This window comes from Trichoderma asperellum, chromosome 3 (assembly GCF_020647865.1).
Source record: "Trichoderma asperellum chromosome 3, complete sequence".
Taxonomy (NCBI): domain Eukaryota; kingdom Fungi; phylum Ascomycota; class Sordariomycetes; order Hypocreales; family Hypocreaceae; genus Trichoderma; species Trichoderma asperellum.
The window spans coordinates 683373-702820 of record NC_089417.1 but is presented as its reverse complement, the minus strand read 5'-3'; the positions used below and the strand labels follow the sequence as shown (position 1 = coordinate 702820).

The 19448-nt window shown below is 48.7% G+C and overlaps 6 protein-coding genes across 6 annotated transcripts; 3 read left to right on the top strand and 3 right to left on the bottom strand.

Moving 5' to 3' along the window:
- Positions 1 to 833: 833 nt before the first annotated feature.
- TrAFT101_004832 (uncharacterized protein) lies at positions 834 to 2131 on the top strand (the record flags this gene model as incomplete). Its single annotated transcript, XM_024908299.2, has 2 exons — positions 834 to 1620; positions 1689 to 2131. 2 exons carry the CDS (start codon positions 834 to 836, stop codon positions 2129 to 2131), a joined length of 1230 nt encoding a protein of 409 aa, XP_024759804.1.
- A 165-nt stretch (positions 2132 to 2296) lies between these two features.
- TrAFT101_004831 (uncharacterized protein) lies at positions 2297 to 4270 on the bottom strand. Its single transcript, XM_024908300.2, has one exon. The coding sequence runs from the start codon at positions 4065 to 4067 to the stop codon at positions 2457 to 2459; it is 1611 nt and encodes a 536-aa protein (XP_024759805.1). The 5' UTR covers positions 4068 to 4270; the 3' UTR covers positions 2297 to 2456.
- A 450-nt stretch (positions 4271 to 4720) lies between these two features.
- TrAFT101_004830 (uncharacterized protein) lies at positions 4721 to 9529 on the top strand. Its single transcript, XM_024902595.2, has 3 exons — positions 4721 to 8263; positions 8346 to 8674; positions 8731 to 9529. The coding sequence occupies exons 1-2, from the start codon at positions 5280 to 5282 to the stop codon at positions 8446 to 8448; spliced, it is 3087 nt and encodes a 1028-aa protein (XP_024759806.2). The 5' UTR covers positions 4721 to 5279; the 3' UTR covers positions 8449 to 8674; positions 8731 to 9529.
- Positions 9530 to 10239: 710 nt separating this feature from the next.
- On the top strand, positions 10240 to 12352 carry TrAFT101_004829 (uncharacterized protein). The gene is made up of 5 exons (XM_024908301.2): positions 10240 to 11104; positions 11202 to 11291; positions 11379 to 11602; positions 11690 to 11874; positions 11964 to 12352. Exons 1-5 carry the CDS (start codon positions 10920 to 10922, stop codon positions 12108 to 12110), a joined length of 831 nt encoding a protein of 276 aa, XP_024759807.1. The 5' UTR covers positions 10240 to 10919; the 3' UTR covers positions 12111 to 12352.
- A 3557-nt stretch (positions 12353 to 15909) lies between these two features.
- On the bottom strand, positions 15910 to 18407 carry TrAFT101_004828 (uncharacterized protein; the record flags this gene model as incomplete). Its single annotated transcript, XM_024905815.2, has 2 exons — positions 15910 to 17972; positions 18209 to 18407. The coding sequence occupies 2 exons, from the start codon at positions 18405 to 18407 to the stop codon at positions 15910 to 15912; spliced, it is 2262 nt and encodes a 753-aa protein (XP_024759808.1).
- Positions 18408 to 18630: 223 nt separating this feature from the next.
- On the bottom strand, positions 18631 to 19054 carry TrAFT101_004827 (uncharacterized protein; the record flags this gene model as incomplete). The annotated part of the gene is made up of 2 exons (XM_066127294.1): positions 18631 to 18708; positions 18758 to 19054. 2 exons carry the CDS (start codon positions 19052 to 19054, stop codon positions 18631 to 18633), a joined length of 375 nt encoding a protein of 124 aa, XP_065983405.1.
- Between the last annotated feature and the right edge of the window lie 394 nt (positions 19055 to 19448).

The window sequence follows — 19448 nt, the reverse complement described above, 5'->3', positions numbered from 1 at the left end:
GTACAGTAGCACTTGCCCAGCATCTGCGTCTGCAGCGGGCGTCTGTTGATAGCGGCAGGCATCGAACATCCATGCTATGAAAGTAGACTTGGGTGCCTATTCCCCCTCCGTGGCGCCTTTAGCGGCCCAGATGCGCCCCTAACTTGGCGTTCACATGGCGCCTGTTGATGCCTGAAAGCGCGCGAATGACTCCTTCTCTCAACGATTTACCAGCCGAAGCAGGGTGCCGTTGAGGTTCTCAAGAAGTACGTACTTACTTTGCTGGTTCACGGCTCCAAAAAAAATAATTCCTCTCATCCTCATCCTCACGTCTGCTGCTCTTCCTCCTCTTCTCTTCTCTTCTTCTCCCTCTTCAAAGCTCTCTTCGTCCACCACCAAACATTTACCACCATTTGTTCCAACATCATCACTGTCATTTCAGCTAGCGACGCCTGCAGCAACAGTCAGCAACGGCTCGCCCCTCCCACACTCGTCACTGCACTCGCTGCAAGCAACCGTTGGCTTTTATTCCCCGATCTAAATCTTCCCAACGCAGAGGCACATGCAGCTTCTTAGTACGTCACCGGCGGGTGGACTATTTTAAACACTCTTCCTACCCAAAAAGGTCCCCGGAGCTGCGTTGGGCAGCCTTCGCACGCAGGCAAATACCTATTAACTCTAACTCTTCTCCATCCTGCACAATCCACATAAATTACGCACTCGGCTCTGTGGCTCAGTGCAAGCCGCTACAAACGTCCCTCATTCACAGCTCTGCTCATTCCGTGCTTTACATCGAGCTTCCTCACCCACGAGCTTCATCTGCTGCCGCAAAATCCCGACCCCTGCTCAACAACATGAGCGGCGCACCCATCAAATTCGAGATTCCCGACGAGTACCGAACGTTTCTGCCTTTCCCCCGCCTTCCGCCTGAAATCCGCCAGCAGATATGGCGTGAGTCCGTTTCGACGCCGGGGATGCATTTTGTGAAGCTGGAGAGTCGGGGCCGACACTGGAGGTGGATATCGTTGAACAGACTGGCGCAGTTGATCACACAGCAGCAGGACACCGAAAAGGACGACGACGAAGAAGACGACGACGAGATAGCACACGAGGTCAAAAATGAAGTAACTCCCAAGCCGCTGTGGGACACCCGTCTGGTACCCATATATCCAAACCAAAAGTCCGACATCTCCAGCTACCATGGCCTCAACAAGCAGATTGCAGCTCTGACGACAGTCTGCGGAGAGTCAAAGGCTGTAGTTGACAACTTGATAGCCAAAGACGGCGTCCTAAAGCTGAGCAACGGTAAGCTGGTGGCTTTGGAGGCGTCGTCTGATGTTATCTACCTCGAATATTTCCCTCCTGAGCTCTTTGAAAGCGGGTGCGGCTACGACATCGATCCCAACTGCTCCAGCTTGGACAACATAAAACGAGTAGCAGTGCGTTATTGCCATCAGTGGCAGGAGAAGCCGCTGCCGACAGTCTGCTCGCTGTGCGGACTCGTCCATGATACGACGGGCGGCATCATCTATCCGAAGCACTTGTACCATTTCCTAGCGAGACATTTGCCCAACGTGGAAGAGTTTTATTTTGTGGACTATTTCCTTTTGCGCAAACCAGTACAGTCAAATGCCGGTCCCGGTGAGTGCCACGCTTCGTGTGAAGAATGGTAGATTTCTCTGTTTCTCATACGTAGATATGTATACTAGGCAAACTACCCACACGCAAGTATCAATGCGGCAACCGAACGTTTTACGAGGCAAATGACGAGCATTGGAATGTGAAGCCGCAACTTGTCAAAATGCAGACGTGGCTGCAGGACAGATTCATTCGTTATGCCAAAGCCAGCCGATTAAGCCGCCACGAAAACCCTGAAAAGGTGCGATTCAGCATTTTGGCCTGCGAGTGGGATATAGTCCCGCCGCTGTCACTCAAAGCGCAGCCCACGCCACCAGCTCAAAAGGGCCGTAACAAGCGCATGCTTTACGAAGATCATGCGCTGCGTCGAAGTCGGCGGCGACTCCTGCGCCAGAAGTCACGCAATGCACAGCTGATAAACTCCAATGCATTCACGGCCAATGTGCCGTTCATATTCGGTAATCCAAACAACTCGTTTGACTTTACCTTTACAGTTGACAGGAGGCAGACGTAAATGGAATCATAATTTGGAGATGAAGCTTTCTTTTGTCGGATTGGATGATTATGCCATGGATTGGGCTTTAGAGGACAAGGCGTCAGACGGAATGCGGGCTTTCTTCTTCTGCATGTGTGGCAATGGTAAACGAAAAAGAGAAATAACGAAAAAGGCATGCGAGCTGTACGATAAAATGATTGAGTTAAACAAATACCCTAAAGAACTGGATGACTATTATTGTTACCTAACGAGTTGAATTACAAGTTTTTTTTTATTACACCAGTTGCCTGACTTATGATGCGTCTACGGTAAATCTCTATAGAAAAGTCTACAATTTACTATTTTATAAAAAACCCTTTACAGCTTCCCAAAATGCATCCGGGTCTTCAGACATGGGCAAATGGCCCGTGTTGGGAACAATTTTGAGCTCAGTGCCGTTTGGTCCAAGCAGGCCCATAAACCCTTCCATTGCTTTGACCAGCACTCCATTAGCGTCGCCCTCTCCAACGACAAACAGTCCCGGAACAGAGCATGAAGGCATATCAGGCTTCATATCGTAATCCGAAAGGGCGGTGCAGCTATGCTTGAACCCCTCTACATTATTTCCAGCAACCATTTCGGTCATCCGCTTGACGAGGTCCGGCTTTTCCATGGACACTGGGTGGAACCAGCGGGCGACGGTCCGTTCCGCGAGTTGGTGGATACCACGGCCGGAATCCTGCTCGGCGATGGCAACGCGGTCTTTCCACGCTTGAGAGTTTACGGCAGAAGAGGTGGCGTTGAAGTCGCAAGCGATGAATTTGCCTAGGCGAGAAGGGTATTTGAGGACGAAGTTGAGACATGTGGCGCCACCCATGGATACGCCGTCGAGGGCGTACAGTTTTGGGATGCGGAGGGCGTCAAGGACGGTAAGGAGATCGTCGGTGAGAGTGTGGAGAGTTGCTGAAACGGGGGGTTGTGGGATGGAATGCCGGCCGCGAGTATCGTAGCGGAGGATGCGGAGATCTGGACGATTGAGTTTGAGGATGTCGATGAAGGCGTCCCACATGTGGAGAGAGGTGAGAAGGGAGTTGCAGAAGGCGACTGTGGGGGCAGTTGGCGAGGGATTGCCTTCTAGGCGGTAGGGAATAGTGAGGGAATCCGGGGTGGTGATGTATGATGTGAGGACGGGAGTTGAGCTGGCGGTCGTAGATGTCTTGGAGTCTGCTGAAGTGAAAGATGCTGCTGGGGGCAGTCTCGACAAGTGGTCGAGATCTCGCGGGGCAGGGCCAAAGGTGTAGAAGAGAGAGTAGATGCGCCTCTTCCTAGACGCGACGGAGTTATCAAAGTCGTCGCTCTTCCAGGAATCATCGGTGGCAGCTTTCTGCACTGCAGCCAGTAATCCATTATCCTTGGCAAAGTCGTGGAAGCTCAGGAATTTAGTGGGTTGGTCCGTTTCGAGGGTCGAGATTACGAAGAGACGACTCCTTAACCAGCCGGGAATGTCGGCGATCATTGGGACGTGCTCTTCGATGAACCATTTCTTGAAGAGGTCTTTTGCCTCGGGCGTGTCTTTAAGGGTGATTTCGGAGGTTGCCGCCACAAGGCCCTCTGCTTCTTCGTCTGTCAACTTCTCAACCGGCATGAAGAGAGGCGACTCCTTGACATGGACGAGGTCGTAAAAGTACCGCGAAACGTCTACTTGTGCAATTGTCGCAGCCTCTCTCGGGGATCGATTCGCGCGCAACGTGAGGTACGTCTCGGTCTCGAGATGCGCCATGTCGGTGACATCATAGGTAGCGAGGAACTCGGGCTGCTGGCCGTCGGCAGCTCGATAGCGCAGGCCGTTGGCGAAGATTTGTGGGAGGCGTAATCGCGTAGGGCCGTGTTCGTTGTTGTACCACTCGTGGAACTGGTCGAGCGAGAGGCCAGCTTGAGGCTGCATCGTGACGTAGAGGTTGCCGGGGGTTGCCATTGTGGGGTGATTTGTGCTTTGTTAGAGCAGTGTCCGCGGTTGGCAAATGAGAGAGGGGAAGAAGATGAAGCAAAAGATGCGTATCCGGATATCATCTACTCCTTATATAGGAACAAGGAGAGACGAGAAAATCCCCGAGAGAGCCTTTTTCGAAGCGCAACATCTTGTCCGGATAAACATTTAGGTAGCCTTTGAATGCTCCAGTAAGAAAGTGGCGCTCGAGAAGAAAAAACGAACCCCGCGATGTCTCGGCAATTGGGGTCGGAGCTGGACGCCCCCCACGTGGATTTTGGCGCAAGCCACCGGGGAGATAAAACTTAGTATTGATTATGGAGCACCTGCCAAATGCCCATCGGAAAGTGCCAGCAAGTGCCTGGATTTGATCCCCGATTTGCCCTGGGCTGGGGCTGTTAGGCTAGGGAGCTACAGCGGCACTGCGGTAGACATTAGCTTCCATGCTGCCTACTAATACATTAGTAGGAGGTAGGTAACTTCTCGACTCTTTTCTTTATTCATCATCTGCATCATTCACGCGGCGTCATGGGAAAGCAGCACAATCCCCAACATTGTTGCATTGTTGCACCAATCCCCCAGCTTCGCCTTATCTAGAGAGGAGACAAAAGGGCCGCAGCATGGCGCAGTATCACCAGTCCCGGCGATTAGGCATCAGCCAGTCTGCCTCTCGTCTCGTCTGCCTCGCCTATCATGGCCACACGTCGTGGTAACCCACTATGAATGGCCACCGCATGTAGAGGCCACGAGCGGGCAGCCTCCTAGACCTCTGGCCACTCACCATCAGCTCTCTCAGCCAAACAGCCAAGAATCTTCGACATATACAATCCCCGTTTGCTGTATGCAACCCCACCTCTGGCCATCTGCGCTGCGGTGGTTCGCTGGCCTGGGCCAATGGCACGCCTGGTGGAGCAGACGGGTGGGATGAGCCCGGATCAACCCCTCAATTGACGCTATCACGCGCTTTACGGCTGTAACAAATCGAATCCAGAGTCCATTCACATCCTCCGCGAGCTTCGCTGGCCTCCCACATTAGTGTCGTCTACTGCCTGGTTGAGGTGGTACAGAGAGGCATTAATAAGAAGAGGGGTCGAGCTGTTTTCCCTCACTCTTTTCTCCTTCTTTCAGGGCATTCCTCTCTTCTGTCCTTTGAATGAGTCCAAGAAGTATTCCATCAAGGCGTTTCCAACAAACGCCGCGATGGAGCTGTTCTTAACCAATGTGCCCTCCCACCTCACCGATGACAGGCTTAGAGCCGAGCTTGAACCCTATACGAAGGCCTTGGGTATTATAGATTGGTTCTGCGATAAACCCAAAAGAAAGACTCATGCCTGGATCACTTTGCTGTCCGAAGCTGACGGGAAAGAGTTTCTCAAAAAGCACGAGAGCGTCCTCAATATTCTGACACAGCCAAGAATATTCCAAAATGACAAGGGTCCGTCTCAGTCTGGGACCAAGGCTGTGGCAAGACTATACATACTCAAGACTCCCATTTTTGTCAAGAAGAGCAACAGAAAAGTCGATAAATACTTGCTGCAGCATCTGGAGTACATGAAAGAACAGCGGAAAAAAGTGGCTGAGAATCGCAGCCAAAAGGCCCCAAAAGACTCAAACGACTCAAAAGACTCCACCATCAGCACGCCTATCCGTGGCATCTCTTGCGGCAAAAACATATTTGCAAACGAATCCGATACTCTGATGTTTGTCCAGCAGAGCAGTGTCGCTGTCAAAGGTGTAGCAAAGTTTGGCCGCCGCGCCTTGATACTCATGCTTGGGCAGGAATTTCGCGTCGATATTGCCTATGAAACTATTCAAGATCTCATAGCCGGAGCATCTGATAATTCGTTGACTCTTGTCTTGATTGAGGCTCCAAGATTTTATGAGATGGGGGAATCTACATCTCTGCAGTCTGTATATGCTACACATTCTACGAAATGGGAACGGCAAACGCATATAAGTATCTGGTCTGCTCACGATAAATATGTCGCTCATTGTCTGGTCTACCAAATAACACTTGCTTCACATTATATGGAAACGTTAGAAATTCTGAGGTCTCGGAATGTTATCGCTGTTACGAGACAAAATTTGCCTGTATTGAGGAACCCTAAGCCCTTTGAGGATGATTACACTACTAGCATGAGTAGGTTTGAGGGGTCTATTAGGAGTGCTGGCGCTTCGGGGAGAACAACATTGTTGCCCTTTGTCATCCTTTTCCAGCTCCAGGCATTGGTGTGGAACAATTATTTACATCCCGCGATTGCAACCAAACTGCTTCAGCTCATGACTTCAGTTGCAAGAGACTGCAAGAGATCGGGCATTCCGCTACCATTCACCACTGATGCCATGAAACAGTTGTTTCAGAAAATTCCATATCCATGTCCTGGAGTAGAGCCTCGAGATCTTTTTGAAGGGGAGCTGGCGTCAACTGTCGTGGAAACTGAACGGGCTCTCCGCAACGAGGATCAAGCACGAGTCCTACACTATGGTGCTCAACTACCTAGACATCAAGCTTGGATTTTGAAAGCAATGGTCACCCCAACTCGCATTACGCTGCATGGTCCGGATGCCGAGAGCATGAACAGGGTCTTAAGAATGTTTCCAAATCACTCGGATTACTTTATGCGAGTCATATTTGGCGACGAAGATGGTCAGGATTTAGCCCTGACCCCCAACGTGAAAAACACCATGATTTTTGAGCGGTACAGAAAGATTCTGAAAGACGGAATTCTGGTTGCTGGTCGAAGATTTGAATTCTTGGGCTTTTCTCATTCATCATTACGCTCACACTCCGCATGGTTTGTGGCAGCCTTTGTTGATGATTCATTGAACCTTCAAAATAATGACACCATCATCAAATCACTCGGCGACTTTAGCGATATTCGTATTCCCGCAAAGTGCGCAGCGCGCATTGGTCAAGCTTTTTCCGAAACTCCTTACGCTGTGCCAATCTTAAAATGTGGCATCAACATCGATTACATCGATGACGTGAAGACTGCAGATGGCAAACGAGTTTTTAGCGACGGAGTCGGAACCATCTCGTGGGATGCCATGGAGGAGGTATGGGATCAGCTTCCAAAGGCCTCGTCAGAGGCCACCTGCTTTCAAGTCCGGCTAGGAGGGATCAAGGGCATGCTTTCACTTGACTCTCGTTTAAATGGAAAAGTGATTTGTGTGCGGAAAGAATCCATGATGAAGTTTCCCAGCAAAGATCAGACGGAAATGGGCATCTGCGATACTGCCTCCAAACCGATGCGCACAGTTTTGAACCGTCAGACCATCAAGATTTTAGAGGATATGGGAACAAATTCTGAGTGGTTTATAGATCAGCAGAATAAAGCTCTCAACGTCCTGCGAAATGTCACTACCACAGCAGCAAATACTAGCACCTTTTTGAAGTATCAGCTGGTTGGTACCACTGCAGGCCTCCCCAGGCTCATCAGATACTTAAGTGCAATTGGAATCGATTACCGGCGAGAAAGGTTTATGAAGTCGGTCGTGGATCATACCATCTTGCGAGAGCTGCGGCTGCTGAAGCATAAGGCCCGGATTCCAGTCGACATGGGAGTCACTCTTTTTGGAGTTATGGATGAAACCGGCTTCCTAGAAGAAGGTCAGATATACGTTACCTTTGATGAAAGCCACGACAATATCCAGGGTCGGATCAAACGGTCGCTCAAAGATGGGACAGTTCTCGTAACACGCTCGCCTGCCCTTCATCCTGGAGATATTCAACTTGCAGAGATGAGGACACCACCACAGGGGCATCCGCTTCGCAATTTAAAGAACTGCGTCATCTTCAGCCAGAAAGGGAGTCGTGATTTACCAAGCCAGTTAAGCGGGGGAGATCTTGATGGAGACCTGTACAGCGTCTTTTGGGATCCCTTCGTAATCCCCAAACAATATTTTAGCCCTGCCGACTATCCAAGAGTGAAACCGCCGGAACTGGATCGGGTGGTGACGCGCGATGATATTGCGGATTTTTTTGTGAATTTTATGGAAGCAGACATTCTAGGTTTAATTGCCACCAGACATCAGATGATGGCTGATTACTGCGAGGAGGGGACGCTAAGCGCAGACTGTGTCAAGCTCGCGGAGATGCATTCAACTGCGGTCGATTACTCCAAGACTGGTATTTCAGTGAAGCATCAAGATATGCCAAAGCCGCCACGGATGCGGCCAGATTTGTGAGTTTGCATCTCAAACTTCTCTTAGCATCCCTGTACCTTTCTCTACCTGTTTCTAACTTCCGTCTTTTTTCCTACTTAGTCTCGCTCCTGCCCCCCAACTCGTCTATATGATCGTGGTGAAATTGACAACATCGGAGATCCAAACGATGACGAAGACGATGAAGACGGAATGGGAATGGTAAAATATAAATACTACAGGTCATTAAAGATATTAGGCGAATTGTACCGCGGCGTGGACGAAAAGAAAATCTGGGCTAAGGATGTCCAACGGCCAGTTGATATGAGCGGTCCGTCGTTGTGGGACCAACTAAACACGCATGTGCGGACTGCCTTGAGGGAAGAAGGATATTCCACCTTGGATATTAATTATATGCGTCAGATTGATCACGCTTGGAAAATTCGCGATCTGTAAGACTCTTGTGGATTCGCTTCGCAATTAAAGTAGCTAACTTGCACGCATTTAGGTACGAATCAGCCGTCTCTAATAACATGTGGCAATTTTCATCCAACCCTCGTGTCCCTATAACAGAGGTGGAAGCTTTTTGTGGTTCAATTTTAAACCCCAAGGGCAGCCAGACTAGGCGACAGCGAGACTCGTCAATTAAGTTGAAAGATGAGATGGATAGTGTCATGAGCCATATCGTGAAACTCATAGGTGATCGCAGCGGGAGTACCACCAATGCAGATGATGCCTTATCCACTATGAGCGATGACGATGAAATAGGTGAAAGGAAATCAATGAACGCGATAGAATTGTCCTGGGCATGCATGACTGTTGGGAACGACAAGTCTGCGGACAAGACCAATCGTCTGGATGAGCCGAAGCTGGAGAGCTTTCGAGTGGTGGCGGCGTGCTGTCTGGTGAAGGAGCTGAATGATCTTTTGACGAGGAAGAACTGGGGGAGGATGTTGAAGAAGAGCGGTGGCTATGTTGGAGTTTCGTCGGGGTACCACAATCGACAGCATGGACCGTTGCCGATAAGATGATGGTGGATGTTTGTTTATGCATCTTGGTAATGGATATTGCGCACGGAGATTACTAACGGATTTATAAGTGCATACCTTGTTTGTACGCACTTATTAATTAAAGATGTGTGATTATGTCATGATATCTACTGAGTAGATTATGAGATGAAGATGATGATGGGTACAGAATGACAACAACAACTCGAAAACTCTACCATTAACCAGTCGACCAGTCTTTTTAATTATTATTATTAATAGTAAAGGAATAAAAAAATTATAATTATAAAAAATAAACGGTTAAAATATACAGTATTTTTTTTTTTTTTTTTTTTTTTAAAAAAAAAAAGGAAGCGATGCATATTTCGCCTGGAGATTATCTCGCTCGACCCATTCGAGTGGTGCCCGGGCGGTTACAAGCAGGCGGATGATACAGAACACGAGAATATGAATATTGGGCTCTGTATAGTCAATACGGATATAAGGAAGGATGAATCTAAATTCCCACAAGTATGCATTGTAACAGCAGCTGGGACTCTATTCGGCAAATAAGGAGTTAGACTAGGTGAAGCCAACATGTCGCAGTGCTTCCTTGCCTAGGATTGGCCAATCATCACGAAGTGCTACCTGATCTAATTAGGGAAGACCCAAACTAGAAACGATGGAGGATGTGGGCGTTTTTTGGCTTGCATGGCCATCGTACGAGAGGCGCTCTAGCTCGACTTGGGCGACGATGATGCCTGGATCCGTGGGATATGATAGAGCGGTGATGGTCGCAATGTTTGAAGAAGACGCCTTTGGGTCACAGCGTGATTGGATATTCCATAAATTTCACACCATTCTTGATTAAAATGTCTTTCGAACAGCTGTCTAGTCAATTCGTAACGCTCTGTTTACCTGGTAGTATTTGAACGTCCGCTGGACCCACCAAAATCTATTGAGAGGCAGAAAGTACGTACCCTCGGGCGAGCGGAAAAGAGTGGGGAGTGGGGAATGGAGGGGCAGAATGCGGGAAGTGGATTGGCTAGTGGATCTGGTCGGGAAATCTGGGGTAAACAAAATAGAGATGGGTTACTATATTAGGAAAGACGGCGAAGTTGGACAAGGAGATTCGATGGACGCCATTGGAAGGAATGGGTGGACGGGGGGGCTGTACCTCCGTATGTGCGGTGAGATTGATTGACTTTGTTTAGACTACCTTGCTAGGATAATGATGGTGTGGGGGTTTGGAAGGATTGGAGCTGAAGGGTTGATGGGCTAGGGCTTGATGGCCTGATGATTGGGAGCGTATTAGTACGGGGAAGAGGAACTGGGGACGACGTGATGACACAGGTCTGGGGTAAAGCATAATGTAGGTGAGATCTATCCATGCTGACTCGGGCGGCCGGGAAATGGCAGCTCCCGACATTTGGAGCTCCAAGTAGCTGATAGTCGGAGTTTGGGGCCAAATGGCATAGAGTAAGGTTCTGCGTGGCTTTTATTGGGTCCGGGACAAAGGAGGAGAGCAAGGTTGATGATAAGGGGCTGACAGGCTGGATGGAAATGTATAACAGTATTGGGCAATAACATAAAGCTCTTATTCATCCTTTGATAGACAACAGGAAACAAGACAGCGGGAAACAAGGTTGATCGATCTCACTCTTACACATACCTCTCCGCCCGAGATCATTCACATCACAAACGTTTCACCATGGCAGAAGAAAAAGGCAATCGTGCCAATGTCGACTCCGACTCCGACCGTCTGGATGCCCTCAATCGATTCCGCTCCGCAGCGAGCATCAGCATGACGCCCGAGCTGTTTGAGAAGCTGTATTTGGCGCCGCAGAGCAAAGTAAAGGGACAGCTGAGAGATACGTTTGGAAATCCAACACCAATGTAAAAAAAAAACAACACCCATTTGGCGTCTGCCGCATTTGATAAACATTTTTGCTCAAGTGGACTGACTATGTACTCACCTTGTGGCTCTGCACAGTGCTCTTGTCGGTTTCCTCATGTCTTTGACGCCATTGTCATGCGCTCTCATGGGCTGGCGCGGTGCAGGTGGTGACGGCGCGGCAACAATGTGCGTATACGTGCTTCTTATCCTATACCTTTTTTTTTTTTTTTCAACGAGAGAATAGTTGTACTAACGGTGGAAAATATCTGCCAGCCCCGTGTACTTCTTCCAAGGCGGAATCCTCATGACCCTCGGCGGCCTTCTCGAATGGATTCTCGGCAACAGTTTCCCCGCCGTTGTATTTTGCACATTTGGTACATTTTGGCTTTCTTACGGCGGAGTGTTAAATCCTTCCTTTGCGGCCTTCTCTTCATTCGCGGGCGAGAATGAAGCTGGTGCAGAGGGACTGAAAACAACTGGCTTCAATGCCAGTTTAGGTAAGTCTTATCCCATCGCCTACTATTTTGTGCTTTTCCTATCTTGATATAAAGTGTTCTCTGACCATCTCTGTTATGAATAAATAGGCTTCTGGTTTCTCTTCATGGGTCTACTCTGTATCATATTCCTCGTCTGCTCGCTACGCACCAACGTTGCCTTCTTCGTCATCTTTCTCAGCCTGACGATTGCTTTTGGACTTTTGACAGGAGCGTTCTGGGCAATGGCAGAGGACTTTGTTGGTAATGCTGACTATGCTCACAAACTACTTGTGGTACGTACGCTCTTGATATATGTCATACCTGACTCAATGCTTAATCCAGAGAGCGACGAGAGACTGATTCGATGTGTGCAATAATGTAGGGCGCTGGTGCTTCGACTTTTGTGACGTGTTTGGCTGGGTGGTACATCCTTTTAGCTATTGCGCTGGCCATTGTCGATTTTCCAATTCAGATTCCTGTAGGAGACTTGAGCAATGTGGTTAAGGGGAGATCTATTAGAGAGCGATAGTAATGAGGGTGATAAGCTTCTTCTTCCAAAAGTTTGTTATCTACAATTGTAATCTCATTCTCAAACCATCGATATATGTGGAAATAAATCAGCTATTGCAGGGAAGACATCTGGGATGATCTTTAGGTATAGTTTGACGCCGAAGATGTATAGCACTGTCTTTTTCCACTCAAGAGAAGGTTGTGAGCTGGTTGTCTAGGACACTTGCAAACGAAAGTATAGTATCTTCTAATGTAAACGGGTCTAGTATAGCATTCAAGTCTCGCAACAGCTGGAAACGGCCTGAGCACTCTCTTGCTGTTCTCTTTCTTTCGACGTCTCATCTTCATGACGAGCGTCGTAAGAGAGTTATGAATAGCAAAATGGACGGTAAACCGCCCTGAATCTACACATAGCACTGGTTCACATTTCTCACACGTTTACAGAGTAATATATTAGATGGTAACCTTGATAGGGCTTCTTTGCCGTCTCCTCTTTTTCTTGACTATCAAAGCAGAATTTATTATCGATAGCTACTTGAGAACACCATTTCCCAGAGCCAAATCTTCTACCCGCACTCACGCGTCTTTGACGATACCCATTTACTTAGTGCCGTCTGCTATCTCACCGCTATCCACAGAAGGACGTGCCAAGAGTAGCATTAGTAAAGTATCTTAAAATCCTTTGGTACTTGCCGCTGCTCATTCAGCGGGATATTATATTTCTAATTGAACTCTGCCTGGAAGGATCATATATGTTCTAGTAGAAGCAAAGTGCCTCGGCCTTTAAAATAATTTAAAGTATTCTAACTAACCTACTGAAAAGAAGACCCTTGGCAATTGACTCTCGGCGACGTCTCAAAGCTGCCCATCTGAGGTATTGTTGAGATGAAAAGGGCCAAGTTCTATCTTGCAAAATCGTCTACGACGCACATCCCTGGCGCTATTTCAAATAACACAGAATATGTCTTTCTGCGGAAGATTCATATTATTACTCTGCTCGTAAGATACAATCGTCATAACGAACACCTATCTAACTGTCATCTACATTGGGTAGCTCTTCTTTAGACGCTATTAGCTGTGGTTTATAAACATCACCGACTACGAGACTTGAAATACCTGAAAAATACTGTTTGACTACGGAAAATCCTAAATTCATGGGGCTTCGTCCCTTCGATTGGATGAATTGTGTAGTGAAGTCTCACAACTGAAGGAGTTTACTTTGATAGCCACTGACGATGCATGAAGCTCAGTCACTTCTAGTTAGAGCTCCGAATTACGATCTATTTCGTGCTGCCCTTTGATTGATTTGAATGCTACTTTTAACACTTCTCAGCCAAAGAGACACATACCATGGCTTCGGACGTTATTAGCTATTATTATTTGCTTAATCCAATGACAATCCATATCCACGTCATGGGTCAACTAAATCGATTTCTTTATACCAATCTCCTGCCTATAGCACATGTGGAAACGATTATATTCCTAGTTTACTCATACTAGCAAAATGAATGTTGTTGCGTGTATAACTACGCACATACTCTAGTCTCTGAGTCTGAACAAGGAGAATAGTACTGAAATGCTTCAAGCACTCTGCAATCCATCCTTCTATCAATTCCTCCGTCCTTTGCTTCTTCCCTCCTTCACCGCCTCCACATATTCAGCCCGCATACAGAACTAGGCAGCAAAAGGCAAGCAAACTCTCTTCAGTGCCCGTCCACCACTAATCCTCCATACACCCATACACACACACACACACACACAGTAAAGCAAAGGCATCCAATTTAAAACCAACTTAGTCCGAAGGACGCCTAAATCTTTATCCTATTCCCCTTCCGATAAGCTGCATCAAGCCACCACCTCACCGGTCACACCTCCCAACAAACCCCCCTCAGCGGCAGGGAGAAGGGCATTTCTCTCCGAGCTCCGAAAGGAACTATTAGAAAAAAACAAATCCAACGATAAAAAGCAATGTTTATTGAAAAATCCCCTGCAATAGACACGTTTTAGCCCCCTAAGTTAATTTTTTTTTCTTCGCCTACGCCTATCGGCGTTATTCTCCGGCGCAGAACTCAGGGGCAGGTTACCTCCAGCCGCCCAGACACGGAATGCCACCCACCCATGTCAAGGAATAAAAATTAGATAGCCAAACTTGAGCGCTATTTGTTCCTAAGAAGAAAAGAAACCAAATAAATAAATAAATAAATGAATAAATAAATAAAAAATAAAAAATAAAAAAAAGCGCCACCGGGTTTGCAAAGTGAGTTGCCTAAAGAGGAAGAAAAGAATTAAAATGATTGGCTCTTACAAGGTGTGCGAGAAAACAAGAGTCGGATGGCGAGCTGATTGGCTGAGCCACTGTATCTCGGTTTGCTAGGTTTGTGCATTCATTGTGTAATAGTCTAGTATATTCATTAGTATGGTAATGCTGGCATTACTACGCTCTTGGCTAATTTGGACATGCAACTAACTAACCATTATCGCAAATACGGGCTTTGGAGCTCCAATCACCTCAGACCAGGTCATCGGCAGATGAGCCCAACTCCCCAGCCGCATTTACTCCTAGCGAATCAAACGTCTTCATTTCCAAGCTAAACACGTAGGCAAATACGTAGTAGTATTCCAATGCTTGCTAGTTTAGCAGCACAGCTGAAATACGCTCGAAAAGTACGGGGGCCATCTTCACGGGCTATCCAATCCCAAGCAGCCGGCACTTTTGCACCCTCCTTTCCTCTCAGCCGCTCGGCATTCCATCCCGTGACTATCCAGACAGATCAATCACATGTCACTCCGCAGGCAGGCCGTCAAGACGAAATTAACGGTTGAGACAGGCCCAGGGTCCACAGTCCAATACACCGCATTAGACGGTCCAAGAACTCCGTTTCGCTCTCATACATCAACACCCACCCACCCACACGCTATCTCAATCCCATCATTTCGCCACAAACACCGCCGTTCGCTATCAAATAGAGGCCAAGAAGCACCTATATTCGCACATCATACTTGGCTCTGGTCCCGTAGGAGTAGTACTTACCACCATTACTACCACTTTCGGTAAAGATGTATGTTTCAGCCACAGATGAAGGCAGCAGTGGCCCCAAGACCAGCCAAGAACCAATCTTCTCGTACCGATCTCAAAGCCAAGCACAAGGAACAGCCATCGCACAAAATACAACAGATTGTACTTTTCCCCTTAGTCATCCGGCATCTGCTCTCTCCGGTGCAGAATACGAGCACGTTTGCTTAGCTCCGACAACCCAGACATGCGATTTTGCAGGCTCTACAACGTACGACCATCTAGACTCTGTCTAGAGACAGTGCACGTCGGTTGCTTCTTCTCCGGATGGCCCAGCTGCGACACCGAGCGAAGGAATCGTGCTGTGTCGTAACCAAGGTACATGGTAACACAAGTGTAAAAATAGCCGTGCTAACCGTGCGCGTAAATGGTCGTGTAGGCGCTGTGAGCGCTTCTCATTGGCATGCCAGCAGTGGTAGCATGATGAAGAAAGCTGGACGGCGCATGTCTCGGCAATCGCTGAAAACACTGGATTTAATATTCCCTGTCAGCTGTCTCAAGCCATGTTGACTTACGTTCCGTGAAATATATGCGACTCTGCCAAGGAGGCAAAAAAGATAGGGAATCATGCAACCACAAGCACACAACTCCACCATAACCTATAACGCACACTGTATTACACAATCTCCGTTATTGCTTCTATTTGTATCATGTAACAAGACTGTTTCCATCCGCGTGTGTATTTCGGATACTCTATTAGTCATTATCGTTTTCATCAGCAAAAAATTAAAGCAGAATCGGGCATCTATTCCGAGTCTATAATTCTCAGGCTTCCCCGCCAATACCAATTTGTAGTGTTGGGGTCCGCCTTTCGTGCTCGCCCAAAGGCTTCACGCGCGGGAAGCTGGAGCTGACGCAATGTAGCAGCCACATCCTTAGACTTTATCTCATCTTGAATGCCCTGAGGTGGTTGAATCCGCCGGGGCAAAGAAGCATAGAGCCAAACAGTGTGAAAAATGAGGCATTCGCGGGGAGTCCCGGCTTTCTGCTGAGTGAGATTGACGGGCCCTGCACCCTCTTTTAAGCCACAGTTTACAACTAGATAATTGTATAATTTGACGATGGCGTTCGGTGCCTCAGGATTACCAGCCCAGACCACTATTGCATCACTACTTCCATCCTCTGGCTGATGAAGCACCCATTGGTCTTTCATGGCATCTCCATCTGGGGTTCTTGGCGACGGGTTATATGCGTCCCACGGCTGCACAGTGGTCAACGGGGATTTGAGCTGACTCATATCAGGGCAGGACCAAAGATCTAGATGGGGCCTTGGCGGCGATGGCACCTCCTCTAATGGACTGTCAAAAAAGCTGAATGGGGTCTCGTCAAAGTTCATGAGTCCCTCAGTGTCCTCTACGTTTAAAGATTCCGGTTCCATTTCCAAGGTCAGATTCCGCAGGCCGCGCACCAAGCGCGGCGACTTCCCTGGCCGAGACGCCTCAGCTTCGTTTGTCTCTGTCACGTGGGACTCTTGCAGGCCCAATTGTTGAAGAAATAATGCCAATATCTGAACGAGTGGCCCAAAAGAACGGCGGGGGACACAAGTTAGTGTCAAAGACTCCAACCGGGGATTCATATCCGGAATAAAAGCCAGTGGATAGGCAAGATTGAGACGAGGATGTATTTGCATTTCTGCCAAGTATGTGCATTCAATGGAGGAGTATCTACTACAACAGAGGGTAGGGATATTTGTGACGAGCGAGTGATGTATCCTGAGAGACCGGAGATTGGAAGACCACACAGGGCGAAAGATATGCGACATACCCGAGAAGCCGTCCAATTGGATTGCATCGGACGGACACAACGGGTGTCCTTTGACTGGGCTTGGCGGAAATAGACGCATTGAATCGCAATCGAAGTGCTCCAGCTGGCCATAGGATTCCCGCAGCATCCTTTCCACTGCAAATGCAGAGATTGGATTGCCTGATAGGTGCAGGTGTGTGAGGCCTGAATTTGGTATGTGATGTACCGCGTCGGTGGAGTCATGTCGAGACAAGAGGCGTATGACACCGTCGGCTGTGTCCGAGCGTACAGGAGCAGAGCCGTCGGACCGTGTCATGACGTTGTTGGCAGTAGCGATATTAGTCGCGGTATATGGGGGAGTATCCGCGAGATATCTATCGTCGGGAACAAACAGAATGCTTTGAGCTGACTCGCGAAGCATGAAGAACTGGCCATGGCTTCGTGTGATAACAGGGAGCCTCTCCAAAGTACCCTCCGCCTGAGCACGGGCGTCTGATCGCAGGTCATTGTGTGAGAACATGGCGTGTAGTTTGTGTTGAAAAGCGTCGTCAGTTAGCCTATTATTACTCAAGTCTAGGCTCCATAAGCGGTGGCCGAGAACAGCTGAAAAAGCAGCAAATGCTGTGGAGCTGATGCCTTGACGGCGAAGCTTGAGGATACGTAATTCAGGCAAGTATACCGGGTGTAGTAATTGCGGAGATACACTAGCAATGCCAGATACGTCCAGGAAAACTAGTCCACGGAGGGAGTAATTCCTAATGAGTCCTATAGGGACTCCATTTGGACAATTTTGGACGCTCAACATGGAGATTTTCAGCTGATCATTAATGGTGGCGTCGCTGCGCTGAAAGCGCATTTCCACGTTAGGGTTGTTATCAAGGAGAAGGCTGTGCAAATTTGGTAACAGCTCCAAGGCTCGAATAACAGTCTTTTCCCTGAGGCCGAGATACAAGCTGAACTCTCCCGCCGTTGCTCTGGCATCTAGCACGCGGACCAATGCGCGAGTATGGGCTGTGAGCCTGCTCAACTTGTGATCGATGAAGGCGATCCACCAGGATATGGCATCTGTCAGAATGAACAGTTAGCACCGATACGTTCTTCCTCTACTGCCTAGTCTGCCTCTACGTTGTCTGATTCATCTACTTTCTCTACACTCCCCTCCTTCTCTAGTTTCTCTCCTTCTTCAGCTTTGTCCACCTCTCACCATTCCTTGCTTTCTCTTTCTCTTTCTCTGTCACTTTGATGGTCTCCCTAGTTTCTGACACTGCTCCGATGCTGATGCCAGTGCTTGATAGACTCACCACTGTCTTCTCTCCATCCCAAACACCCAGACGCCATACGGGGGTCTCTCCATATCCTCGGCGCGAAGACGGACCAGAAACGGCGGTTGACGCAGCAGAGAGATGGATAGTCGGTGAATGCGATGTATGGAGCCGCCAGCGGCAGCCAGTCGCCTCGTGAGGTGGCCTGCTGGTACGATGGCAGCACGTCCACTTCCATGTTTCAGGCGAGCAGCGGTCATTTGAGGCGCATCCGGCCGGTAGTTAGCCTGCCAGACTAGGCATGCGATATTGCTGCCGTTGGACGGTGGATGCGAGAAGGAACTCAGCCTGGAGGTTTCCGGAGCCGCGCGGGCGAAAATGGGGTCCCAACGTGGCGCTGGCCCTGTGGTGGCTGGCAGTGGCGGCAGCTGGCACCGATAGCGCTAGCCAGGCTGCGGAAGCTACCGCTTTGCGGGCTGGGCACGGGACCCAAATCTAAGAAAGGGCCTGGATGAGTGGGGAGCAGAGGAAATAGAGAACTGTATAAGCGTCAACATCCGCGCAGCAGCTCCAGGATATCATGCATACTATTATTACACTATCAGCTGAAATAAAAACTCTTCTATACACTGTTGCTTCGACCATGATTGTAGAATCATAAAACTCTTTTATGCCGGTGTACAGTAAAGAGCCAGGTTGGGTAGGTACAAGGGGAGTGACGCCGTCATCGGTTTTAATAGAGTCTGGGCGGTGGGGGTCGGGAAGTCGGGAAGTGGCGCGGCTCGGGTATAAAGTCGTGCTTGCCATGGCCCAGGAATGGCAGACAAACATGCATCTCATTCTCAATGCTGGGTCAAGCGCGGCAAGAGCGGTGGAGCTGCGCATATTAGCGCTGCTACTATGGGGCATGCGCAGCAGCAGCAGTGCAAGTACCTTGGGTATACCTGGGAGTGCGGCCATCTAACAGCGATGATGCGAAATTCCCGGCGTAGCGGCTAGGTACAGGAGGTACGCTGGACGGCGTGTGTAACCGTGTGTAACCTGTGCTTCCTTCTGTCATACATGTACAACAGAACCAGGCAGGCGTAGCTTGTCAATACCTACATGGTACCTAGTAAGCACCTTAGGTAGGCAGGTACATGCACTCTGCATGGGGCAATTAAACTGCCATCTAATATTAGCCCTGTGCATAATGTAGGTACCTACTTGCAAGCTGCCAGCACCTGTAAAGCAGATCGGCTTCGTACATGCGATGGAAGAATGGCACAGCATGGGAACG